Source organism: Ochlerotatus camptorhynchus, unplaced genomic scaffold, assembly GCF_037179485.1.
Source record: "Ochlerotatus camptorhynchus isolate MF236.1 unplaced genomic scaffold, CSIRO-AGI_Acam_v1.1 ptg000357l, whole genome shotgun sequence".
NCBI lineage: Eukaryota > Metazoa > Arthropoda > Insecta > Diptera > Culicidae > Ochlerotatus > Ochlerotatus camptorhynchus.
This window is the reverse complement of record NW_027040845.1, coordinates 1,750,542-1,763,749: the sequence shown is the minus strand read 5'-3', so window position 1 is coordinate 1,763,749 and position 13,208 is coordinate 1,750,542. Positions and strand designations below refer to the sequence as shown.

The 13,208-nt window shown below is 39.7% G+C and overlaps 1 protein-coding gene across 7 annotated transcripts in view; it reads right to left on the bottom strand.

The window, feature by feature from the left end:
- kcc (solute carrier family 12 member kcc) overlaps nucleotides 1-13,208 on the bottom strand; it is an 836,076-nt gene that overhangs the window by 129,124 nt on the left and 693,744 nt on the right. For all 7 annotated transcript variants that reach the window (XM_065231465.1, XM_065231467.1, XM_065231461.1 and 4 more), the window contains 4 exons: nucleotides 6,231-6,360; nucleotides 2,439-2,560; nucleotides 2,285-2,367; nucleotides 1,661-1,796 (listed from right to left, as the gene is read on the bottom strand). In XM_065231465.1, coding sequence (XP_065087537.1) covers nucleotides 1,661-1,796; nucleotides 2,285-2,367; nucleotides 2,439-2,560; nucleotides 6,231-6,360 — 471 coding nt within the window. The remainder of the gene's footprint in view (nucleotides 1-1,660; nucleotides 1,797-2,284; nucleotides 2,368-2,438; nucleotides 2,561-6,230; nucleotides 6,361-13,208) is intronic.

Below are 13,208 nucleotides of genomic sequence, written 5' to 3'. Positions count from 1 at the left end.
ATTTTGCGTAGATATAATTTAATGTGTATTGTTTGTAAGTTGATTTCATTAGGTGCGAAAAAGTTTTCAAAATGGCGACGAAAGAACAGTGCGTGTGCGATAATGTTTTGCACGAGTATTTTGAGAATAAGGATCTGTCGTATCGTGCTATCGGGAAAAGTTGGGAATCGCGAATTCCACGGTGTTTGGTATCATAAAACGGTTCGAAGAACATCTGACTGTGGATCGGAAGCGAAGATCCGGATAAGAAAGTCGTCAGGTCAACGAGAACGATCACAAACGCATGGTTGGGGCCTTTGAACGGAAACCGAACGCCTCAGTTCGAGATGTGACTAAAAAGTTTCATGTGATCAAGCCTTTCGTGCAGAATACCAAAACTCGAGCTGGACTACGTACGTTTAAGGTTCAGAAGTTCTCAAACCGTGCCTAGAAACAGAATACTGTCGCAAAAAGCCGTGTCCGGAAGTTGTACGACCAGAAGTCAACACTGCTGCGTAATGGATGACGAGACATATGTGAAGGCCGACTTCATCCAGATTCCAGGAAACCTGTATGTGACTGCCAAGGGTAAGTATGATGATATTATCCGGACCCACAAGATGTCAAAGTCCGCCGAGGAGTTCTTAATTTGGCAAGCGATTTGTACTTGCGGAAAGCGGAGTACACCTTAAGTTACCGCAAGCACCATGGATGGACAGGTGTATTTGGAAGAGTGTCTACAAAATCGGCTTCTCCCTTTCCTAAAGACTCACGACGGTCCGACGATCTTCTGGCAGGATTTGGCATAATGCCATTGCACGAACGACGTGCTAGAATGGTATAAGGCGAATGATTTCGATTTCGTGCAGAAAGATCTGAACCCTCCAAACACTCCGGAACTGCGCCCAATAGAAAAAATACTGGGCCATTATGAAGAAGCACCTTCTAACCGACCTAAAGTGGTGAAGAATGTAGATAAAATGAAGAAAGCATGGGTTGATATGCAAAAAACTGTCGACTCTGAAGTCGTGCAGAACCTTATGGCTGGAGTTAAGGCCAAGGTTCGCACATTCGGATATAAAGGCGAAATAAATTAAATGAATGATGCCAAAACTAACTATAATTGTTTCTTTTTACTTCCTGAAAATTTGGTGATAATCGGATAAAAACTCGAATTTTGAGAATGAATTTTGTGTGTGCGGATTTTAAACGGTACACCCTTTATTGAAATTTCTTCCGGAGTCTGATGTCGTTATTTTGTCCATGTCCAAATTATTTGTTTTTTTTTTTTTAAGTAGCAGGGTGTTGATTTTCTTGAAGGATTTACTCTGTCTGGAGTTTTGAATAAACGGCAAAAACATCTTAGTCAAAAATTTTAAAATTTTGTTCAAGTCTGTGTTATATAACATATTGTTCCAAGTACCAGAATATGCAAGATTTTTCTTGGTTTACTTTTGAAGATGATGATGATGATTATGCTGAATTGAACGCATTTCGTTCATTTGGTCATGAGTCACAAAAAATCATCCAAGAATTGTATTATCACTTTGAAATCAAGCTTCAACATCTACTTCCAGTTCTGCATAAATCACCATATCATAGCAATTGGATGTCAATAATACGTCCATCATCTAATTGTCCAATCAACGTCATTCGCGCTGCACAGAACAAAATCACTCACCTGTTACCGATGGGAAGAAGATACCGATCAATATCGTGAACGCGGTGGTGCAATCAGCATAGACTTGGTTGTAGCTTGGCCTGTCCAGTGGTTCAATGTGTTCCGGATCCGTTCCGTACGCGATGAACTGTCCTTCCTGTGTACGGTGGCAGAAAAAGTTCGAAATGGAAAATGTAATCAGTTTCCAGGCAATTTTCCTCCTGGCGCTAGACAGCAACATGCCACATAGGGGAAATGCAGGTAACATGAACACTTGAAGCACAGACAAAAATACGTTGCCAGGCTTGGCGAGTCCACAATGAGCCGAGCGTAGCATTTTTTTTGAGAAGTAGAAATCCTACTCGCAAATCATTCTACCGAGCCACGCAGATTGTGAGCGAAGGGGGAATAAACGGGAGTGAGGTTCGGTGCCATTCATTTTCATGTTTTCTTTCACACGCTCTTACTCTAGGAGTTTCATCAAGCCTGACTTTTCGCATCACGTGAATTTTTATTGGATAGGTGGCTTGCAAGCGACAAAAAAACTTTTCTTCTGTGTTGCATCATGTTTCTCTGAAGCTTATCCACGCTGTCATTCGTTCGCCCATATGAAAGAATCAGCTGTACAACGAAATGCTAACTCACCTGTAAAAACGATGGGAAAATGTTGTCGAAAAATACGCCACTCTTGAGACCTTTGATGCCCCGCACCAGCGATACGTTATGTTCTGGGAAAAGAGACAGAAAATGGGGGAGATGAGGAATTTACAATCATAACGACACCAGGTCGCTTGCTTACCTTGGAAGTATGGATCACAGTCGCCCTCGGGACAGAAAGTTGTATACAACGGGCCGCCCACTTCCTTGGTGCAATTGTCAACGGCAATATCCTTCAGAAGACGCTTTCCGAGAACGCACATGCTGGAAAATTATGGGGAAATGGTGAACTTTTTCTGCGTTTGGATTAGCTCTTTCACGGGCGTTCCATGGTTCTGGGGCACGTTGGTTCAAATTGGTTCATTAGAAAGTTCTTAGGAGGATCTTATTTGATAGCAGGAGAGGCGTAGGGAGGGTTTACTGCGACTTTGAAGACAATTCCAAAAGGAAATTGGAAGACACTTCCAGAAGTAATTTGGAAGACACATCCAAAAGAAAACTGGAAGACACTTCCAATAGGAAATTGAAGGACACTTCCAAAAGTAATTTGGAATACAACTCCAAAAGGAAATTAGAAGACACTTCCAAAAGGAAATTGAAAGACACTTCCAAAAGGAAATTTGAAGACACTTCCAAACGGAAGTTGAAAGGCACTTTTAAAAGGAAATTGGAAGGCACTTCCAAAAGGAAATTTGAAGACACTTCCGAAAGTAAATTGGCAGACACTTCCAAAAGAAAATTGGAAGACACTTCCAAAAGGAAATTGGAAAACACTTCCAAAAGGAAATTGGAAGACACTTCCAATAGGAAATTGGAAGACACTTCCACAGGCAATTGGAAGACACTTCCATAGGCAGCTGAACGACACTTCCACAGGCAGTTGGGAGACCTTTCCAAACGCAGATGGAAGACACTTCCAAAGGCAGTTGAGAGACACTTCCAAAGGCAGTTAGAAGACCTTTTTCAAAGGCAGTTGAAAGACACTTCCACAGGCAGCTGGAAGACACTTCCACAGGCAGTTGGAAGATATGTCCAATGGCAGTTGGAAGATACTTCCAAACGCAGATGGAAGACACTTCCAAAAGCAGTTGGAAGACACTTCCAATGGCAGTTGGAAGACACTTCCAAAAGCAGTTGGAAGACACTTCTAAAGGCAGTTGGAAGACACTTCCAAAGGCAGTAAGAAGACATTTCCAAAGGAAGTTGGAAGACAGTCCCAAAGGAGGTTGGAAGACACTTTCAAAAGCAGTTGGAAGACACTTCCACAGGCAGCTGGAAGACACTTCCACAGGCAGTTGGAAGATACTTCCAATGGCAGTTGGAAGACACTTCCAAACGCAGATGGAAGACATTTCCAAAAAGCAGGTGGAAGACACTTCTAAAGGCAGTTGGAAGACACTTCCAAAGGCAGTTGGAAGACAATTCCAAAGGCAGTAAGAAGACACTTCTAAAGGCAGTTGGAAGACACTTTCACAAGTAGTTGGAAGACCCTTCTAAACGTAGATGGAAGACACTTCCACAGGCAGTTGGAAGATACGTCCAATGGGAGTTGGAAGACACTTCCAAACGCAGATGGAAGACACTTCCAAAAGCAGTTGGAAGACACTTCCAAAGGCAGTTGGAAGACACTTCCAAAGGCAGTTGGAAGACACTTCCAAAGGCAGTTGGAAGACACTTCTAAAGGCAGTTGGAAGACACTTCCACAGGCAGTTGGAAGACACTTCCACAGGCAGTTGGGAGACCCTTCTAAACGCAAATGGAAGACACTTCCAAAAGCAGTTGGAAGACACTTCCAAAGGCAGTTAGAAGACACTTTCAAAGGCAGTTGAAAGACACTTTCAAAAGCAGTAGGAAGACACTTCCACAGGCAGCTGGAAGACACTTCCACAGGCAGTTGGAAGATACGTCCAATGGCAGTTGGAAGACACTTCCAAAAGCAGTTGGAAGACATTTCCAAAATGCAGGTGGAAGACACTTCTAAAGGCAGTTGGAAGACACTTCCACAAGTAGTTGGAAGACACTTCCACAGGCAGTTGGGAGACCCTTCTAAACGCAGATGGAAGACACTTCCAAAAGCAGTTGGAAGACATTTCCAAAGGCAGTAAGAAAACATTTCCAAAGGAAGTTGGAAGACAGTCCCAAAGGAGGTTGGAAGACACTTCCAAAGGCAGTTGGAAGACACTTCCAAAGGCAGTTGGAAGACAATTCCAAAGGCAGTAAGAAGACACTTCTAAAGGCAGTTGGAAGACACTTTCACAAGTAGTTGGAAGACCCTTCTAAACGTAGATGGAAGACACTTCCACAGGCAGTTGGAAGATACGTCCAATGGGAGTTGGAAGACACTTCCAAACGCAGTTGGAAGACACTTCCAAAGGCAGTTGGAAGACACTTCTAAAGGCAGTTGGAAGACACTTCCAAATGCAGTTGGAAGCCATTTCACGAGAACTTCCAGTCTCCAAGTCAACAAGTCCCAGGTCCACAATGTTAAAATTAAATATTCAAACCAACATTTTTAAAATTCCGTTAAATGTTCCCAAATTTAAAGTAATTCAAAAATAGGAAAATATTTTAACTATATCTGAAGTGCATACAATTGCAAATCTTCTCAGGTTAATTTTCAGAGTTTTCCCGGAATTCCCTTTTCCCGGTGAGTTTTCTGGGCCAGAACTACCGTAGAACTCTATTCATATCTATTACTACTACTACTCCTTATGAATTCTCACCATTCACTAATAAATCTGCTTTTGGTAAAGTTCTTCAAAAATTAATTCTCTACTTAGAGTTCCATTGGAACTGTTTTCAAATTCAGGTTTCCTTGGAATTATTATCGCAATTCTTATGGAAATAATATCAGGAATTTTTTGAAGTCCTAGTCAGAATTTTCTTGGAATTATGATCAGGAATTATTATTTGAATTGTCTTCAGAGGTCCATTGAAATCTTGCTCAGAATTTCCTTAAGAAAATTTCTGGGCTTCTCCTTACAATCCCATTGGAATTCTCCTCAAACTGTGCATTTTCCAAAGAATTAACCTGAAGTTTTTCTCGGAAAGCCCATCGAATACTTTTCAAAATTACTAAATATTACAATTACAAAATTCTCAACGGAAGTTTTATAAGAATACTTTCCAGAATTCCCTAGGAGTTGTCTGCAGAATGCATATGGAATTTCGCCCATTTATTAAATGTCATTGAAATTAATATCCTTTTTGAATTCGTTCCTTTGATTTGTTGCTTTTGAAGGGGGCCATTTTCGCCACTCCCTCGCTATGTCCCTGGATAGCAGACCTTTTTAAGTCTTAATGATGCTGTGATGTTTATTTCGATGGGTTGATGATTCTCAAAATTCATCAAAAAGGTGATACTGAGTAGATTTCCAGGTTATTTCTAAAAGCAATTTGCCTCCTTCAATTAATATTTCGTTGAACTGTGGCACCTGTATATCAATGTATCATATACGAGGAACTGGCAGGCCGCCATACTTTCGTAGGCAGCATAAACAATTGAAGAAAAAGCGATCAAAGCTAGACGTTATGCTCGCTATTTGTTATTAGTAGAAATAGGGGTGCCACTTCCCTGATCATATATATCTAGCCAACATGATTTGCATACCTACCTACCACCAAACATCAACAATCGCCTATCGCGGATCAATTTGAATCTCGCGAATTTTCTCTCTCACAAAAAAAAATCCATACCGGGTAACAATGTCGCATTGCAACCACGCGGATCAAATTTCCCGTTAAATCAAATCGAAATAACCATAAATGCAATTGCCATTCCCAACGTTCCTGTATCACGTAGGTACTCCATTTTTAGCTCCCTCTATCGAATCAGTTTCACAAACGGCGGAGTCCCTTTTTGCTCAAAAAAAAAAAAAAACCCGGAACACGTCCCACACATAGACTGCCCAATAATAAACAGTATCACACTTACAATAGTTTATCGTTGCCATCGATGTTGGTGAAGATACCGGCGTAGACCGCAATGATGGAGAAGATGACACAGGCCAGCGCAACGGTTGCGAATTTGTTCACGAATTTCACGCCCAAGTACACGATCAGACCTAGTGGTAGATAGAGAGAGAGAGAGAGAGAGATAGATGGTAATAGATAGATAAATCGGATGGTAGCCAATTGGAACTGGTATTCTGAAATAGTGAACGAATGAATTGTGGTACGATTGCAAATAAAAGCAAATTGCATTTGCGTGGCCACCACACCACATGTACGTCGATAACCAAATTGGGTGGAGTTTAGATTGGCACGTTACCGGTTTGGTTTTGCGCTTAGGTTAGACACATTGAATGCGATAATAGAGTTGCACGATGCTTCATCGCATGGAGCCAATTTTGTTTCATATCACGTTAAAATCAATGATGAAAATAGTTTCAGCTATCTTTCGCTCATCAACTTCATTGCTTACACACCAAATTAAGGTTTAGGAAATTCAGTAACAACTATGGGAGGGATCACTGAGTTGCTAGAAGACATAATTTGCAGTGCGAGCTTTATAAGACAAACAGAATAAATTCTCATAATTAAATTTTCTTATATTTAATGCATTGCATGTCACAAAATCTTACACCACCTCCCCACCCTTAGAGCATGATATAATATATGTATCACCCTTAATGCAACCCTATAAACTTAGTATCTGAAAGCAAAAACGGTTGCCACTAGACCACCGAGCTCCGTACATCATCACAGACAACAACTGTGACCGAGGATCGTTTAAGCCGGGTGACATAAAGCTAATCAAATAATAACGTACCCGGAAGTAGTCAACTATGATTTTCTTTAAAAATCGTAAAGTTTCACACGTCATACGGCATATTTTTATTTCGATTAATATGCCATACTAATATCAACATGAAGCTATAGTGCAGCGCTGCCCAACGTGCGGTCCGTGGGCCGGATGTGGTATCTGGATCGCCACAATTATTTCATTCTAGTCCAATTTTATTCATCATTATGAATGTTTAGCTCAGAATAGATAAGCATTAAGCAAAATGCAGCTAGAAAAATGTGCATCGAAAAAAAGATATAGCCATTTTAAAAAGCAAGTTTAGAATGGTTGGGCAGGCCTACCAAGTCCCCTCATTAATTAATGTATGGGTTAGGTAAATGAGTGTGCATTTAACTAGTACTGTCGCATTATTGGCCCTTTGCTCAATTTTAAATTCTATTCAATTTTCACACTGCCGTAATTTCTCTAGTTAATAAATTATCACACTAAAGCTTCATATTGATATTAGTATGGCATTTCCAACGAACCCTGAAAATCGTAAACTTCACGTAGGAAATAACTACAAAACACTTTGAATATTTTGATTATTAAATGGAATTGTTCACAAATAGGTCCAGTTGAAACCTGTTTCAGGATTCCGGAGTAGAAAGCTTTACCAATTAGGACCCACATGGCTATATTAAAAGTTGTTTTCATACCTCTTCCATCAAATTCTCGCTGTTTTAGACAAAATGGTCTGGGATGGTAATGGATGTGGAACTTCCCATTTGAATAATACGGTGTAGACAAAATCAAAAACTTCCACACGCGCATAAAGGCCCAAACACAATGTGGGCAGAAGCGGAACGGAAACGGAAAGTTTGACAATTGTCACAAATTACATCAAGATGTCTAACTGAAGTCGATTTGGTTCTAACTAGTTTTCAATCCCACAAATAGGTTTACTCAGATCGGGATTTTCCACTGCCGCTGCCTTTCCGCTTCCGCTCTAATTACTTTGCAGTAATTTGTGACCGTTGTGAACTGTCAGAAATTTTATTTTGGGATCTCGGGTTTGGACTAAGTTAAGCTTTGATGAATTTTAAATTTTGAAGGTATTGAGAAACAATATTTCTTGCAGACGATATTCACGAGAAATTTGAAACATAAGATTTTAGCTAAAAATTAAATCTTCCAGGTACCCCCGATTCAATTCAAAAAATTTGCTCTAAAATGAGAACGTTAAGAGATGGAAAAAATGTGTCCGATTAAAAGTTGCATAACATTAGCACAGCTACAACTTTACTCAAATCAATTGTTTTAATTGTCAAAAATAAAGAAAGTTAATTTTTCAATATCCTTTAATTTGAGGACCATCCTCATGTTTACAATGAGCCAAAGAAGGGACTTTTCAAGCACAAAAAGTTATCCCAAGACACCAACTGCCTAAATAATAAAGCAAAATATTCTCAGAATATCGTTCAAGTCCACATTGAATCTGTAAATCTTCTAGTTCTGAACTCCTGAATGGTTAGGAAAGCATTAACAATCTTATTGATGTCACTCGATGATGTGTATGTTGTCAAGATGTTCTCTTAAGCTTCATGGCCTCATGAAAATTTTCAGTGCATTGTTCAAATCTTTCCTTGGGTCTGTAGATCTTCAAGATCATAACTCCAGAATATTTTGGAGAGCAATACATTTGTTAATGCTACCAATCCATGATATGCATTAGACTGATGCAAAATTTGAAATTTTCGCTCCACAGTTCTCAAACGGTTCCAAATTGGGTCCTGCTTAGCCTCCCAAAATTTGAACTACTTTAGTAAGAAACTGACTTGCCACAAACCATTTCAAGTTTATATGGGAATTACTATGGGAAAACTTATGTTTTTGTTTATATTTATTTATCGATTCACCACATCACTGTGCTTTTACAAATGATAACAGAGATTGTGGCAAATTTTCTCAGCTACAATTTTTTTTCAAAACTACGTTTCAATCAAATGCACGGAACAAAAGTTATTAATGTTTAAAGTCACTGATGTCTTATGATTATGCTCATTCAACTGTTCAGCAGGCACCATTTGTGTTTCTGACACGTAGAATTGAGCATAAAAATCATGGCTACTATGTCACATTGCATAAGACAGTGCTGCCGACAGAACAGCTGCTTGATCATGCCATAAGATTATCAATCTCTTAAACAATTAATAACTATTTAGTTTAACATTTAGTTGTAAAACAATTTTCGGCAAAGTTGTAGCTTAGAAAATTTCCCGTAAGATTAGTTATAGAAATTTTCGAAAAAGCAATATGGAAAATGGGTAGAAGACAATGAACAAAAAGTTTGGTTTTCCCATAGTAATTTCCATATAAACTTCGAATGATTTGTGCCAAGTCAGTTTCTTACCAAATGAGTTTAAATTTTGAGAGGCTAATCAGGACCTGATTTGAAGCCGTTTGAGCACTGTGGAGCGAAAATTTCAAATTTTGCATCAGTCTAATATGCATGTTGTCAAAAGGTTCTATTGAGCTTCAGGGATTCATAAAAATTTTCAGAACAAGACTTTATTGAGCCTGTAGATTTTTAAGATTTGAACTCTTTAATGATTTGGCGAACATTAAATCTTATTGTTACCATTTTATCATATGCATGTTGTCAAGAGGCTCTCTTAAGCTTCATGGACTCATGAAAATTTTCAGTACATTCTTCAAAACTTTCCTTGAGTCTGTAGATTTTCAAGATCATAACTCCAGAATACTTTGGAGAGCAATAAATTTCTTAATGATACCAATCCATGATGTCCTTGTCGTCAAGAGGCTCTCTTGAGCTTCAGGGAATCATAAAGATTTTCAGGACAAGACTTTATTGAGCCTGTAGATCTTCAAGATTTGAACTCCATAATGGTTTGTTACCATTCTATAGCGTGCATGTTATCATGCAGCTTTACAAAACTCGGATGCTGAGTCAAGTAAGTCGGACATTTTGGAGAACTTAGAAGGCTACAGGATCTCAAAATGTTGTTTAATGATGAAAGTAGGCACAAACTACCCAGATAAAAATTCTGAATTTTAATTGTGATGCAAACATTCATTCACGTAAACTTGTATTTCATCTCACGCAACCGAGCAACTTCTAAACAATGTTGTTCACAAAGATGGGATTTTGTATACAATAAAGCCCGATTCAAAGTAAATTTGGACGCATTCAAGTGATCATAACTCAAGAATTAAACAACATACACGGTTGATCAAAACGTCAAACAAAAGGGTATTTATTCAGCTTTCAAATGATATATAACAAGTTCTCACATTTCATTACATTTGGCACAAAAAGACTTATATCCTTCTCTTGAAAGGATGTTACGCACGGTGGAAAAGTTGGAATCGTATTTCTTGCCAAACCACGTATGGAGACACCTGGGTTGCTTTTCACGTACCTCAACACCTTTCTCCTCAGCTCTTTGTCCGTAGTGCCACTTTTACAATAGATGCGCTGTGCTCTATCCACACTCAGAGTATCCTTGTAACGTTTGATTACAAGACTCACCGTTGACTTTTGGGAATTTTAACGCTTTTGCTATTTTTGAGGCAGACCACGAATAGTTCTCTAGATGTTTGTGCACAATTAATTTTCTTTTCTCAAGTTCCATGATCCGTAATTTCGGGATGCGTCGATCACTCGAGAAAAACTTTTCACCAATTTCTTCGTCAATAAAACATCAACAAATGCCTGTCAAACGTTTTTTGTTCCAACCACCAGGGGTGCGTGCGTCCAGATTTACTTTGAATCGAGCGTTATTTGCTACATTGCATGTAATGCGTCAGAACTTTACATGATATATAATGTAAACGTATATGATATGTGACGCTCTATTTATGTGCATCATATTGAACAGAAATTTACACTAGTTTTTCGAACTGTGCAGAGAGGTACAGGTACACATGATCAGCAGGAGACATCCCAAGTAACAATTTTGGTTTTATGAAGGTTCTGTAAACCATGACTTAGAATTGTAGTATGCTATAAAACCTCTATAAAGCTTGCAATGTTACTTGGGAAGCATGTAGAACGTTTACAAATGAAATGGGGTATTCGATGAAATTTGATGTCCAAGTATTATCGGTAGCCGTAGTATAATTGACAATGTGCCCGTGTTCTGGAAAGGTCAAGTATATTTAAATACCACGGGTGCCTCTTAGCTCAGTAAGCATAAGCGCAGATACAAAGCAAGAGCATGCTGGAGGTGGCTGGGTTCGATTCCCGATCCGGTCTAAGATTTTTCGGGGTTGAAAATTTCTCGACTTCCCTGGGCATAGAGTATGATTGTATTTGCCATGCAATTATACTAAGGCAAAAACGGTACAGGCTTCGAAAGCTCTCAATCGATAACCGCAGAAGTGCATCTTAGAACACTAAGTTGAGAGCACGCAATAAGCTAATATGCGATAAGCAATTAGCTTGAAATGCGAGGAAGAAAGAAAAGGGTTCCATTATTCAGAGGAGTGACACCCATGGCCCCCACCACTTTCATAAAGCCTCTATAGTTAACGTATAAGATAGATTTAGCCTTTAAAGGTTTGTGTGCTACATGGTTTTCTTACAATTTCTGAACTGAATTGAGGTATTTTAAGTTAAGTTGCAATGTTTTCAAATGCAACCCGAATGTCCTCTGGAAATGTTTGAAAATATGATTTACTCAAGTCCACTGAAGTAGACTTATAAGACTTCTAGATATAGTCTGTAACATCTTTGATGTTGAAGCATAAGGCCTTTCAAGTTATCCTAAATGATGTCCATAGTACGTCTTTGAATGTGATTATTGGACTGAGCCAATAAGGGCTTCGAATTTGAGTTGATCTGGAAAATCACTTACGGGTTTAGTCTCTAGAGTTAACTTATAAGCCTTCTGTAGTTTTTTCTGTGGGACTTAGCTAATTCAGTACAGACACAGCTACAAAGCAAAACGTTTAGTGGTGGAGGGCGCCCGGTCCGTCTGGTGGCCGATAACACGTAATTTTGTCAAAGGTCGATTCGTTGAAAACAAAAGTTCTAAAACCTAAAATTTCCATTAAATCGAGGGCAGTTCCCTAAACCTGAAAATAGGATTAACCTGATTTTCTAAAGGCTAACCAAACTTTAATTTTATATCCATATTATTTGTATATTGTATCCCCGGGGCACCCAGAATCTGCTCCATATCTAGAGCAAGTAGTGGATCTGATCGAACTTCCTTTGCCATAGACAAGCAAAACCATCATATTGATATGATTCTGGTCATGGCCCCAATTGACCACATCCTCCGGGGCACCCAAAAGCTGCTCAAAGATTACCAGAACAAGCCATGGATCTGATCGAACTTCCATTGCTATAGGCAAGCAAAACCATGAAGTTTGACGCCCATATTGGTATGATTCCGGTCATGGTCCCAAGTGACCACTTCCCCCGGGACATCCAGAAACTGCTCCAAGATATCTAGAGCAAGACGTGGATCTGATCGAACTTCCATTGCCATGGGCAAGCAAAACCATGAAGTTTGACACCCATATTGATATGATTCCGGTCATGGTCCCAATTGACCACATCCCCCGGGACATCCAGAAACTGTTCCAAGATATCTAGAGCAAGACGTGGATCTGATCGAACTTCCATTGCCATAGGCAAGCAAAATCATGAAGTTTGACACCCATATTGGTATGGTTCCGGTCATGGCCTCAATTGACCACATCCCCCGAGGCATCCAGAACCTGCTCCAAGATAACCAGAGCAAGTCATGGATCTGATCGAACTTCCATTGCCATAGGCAAGCAAAATCATGAAGTTTGACACCCATATTGGTATGGTTCCGGTCATGGCCTCAATTGACCACATCCCCCGAGGCATCCAGAACCTGCTCCAAGATAACCAGAGTAAGTCATGGATCTGATCGAACTTCCATTGCCATAGGCAAGCAAAACCATGAAGTTTGACACCTATATTGATATGGTACCGGTCATGGCCCCAATTGACCACATCCCCCGGGGCACCCAGAACCTGTTCCAAGATAACCAGAGTAAGTCATGGATCTGATCGAACTTCCATTGCCGTAGGCAAGCAAAACTATGAAGTTTGACACCCATATTGATATGGTTCTGGTCATGGCCCCAATTGACCACATCTCCCGGGGCACCCAGAACCTGCTT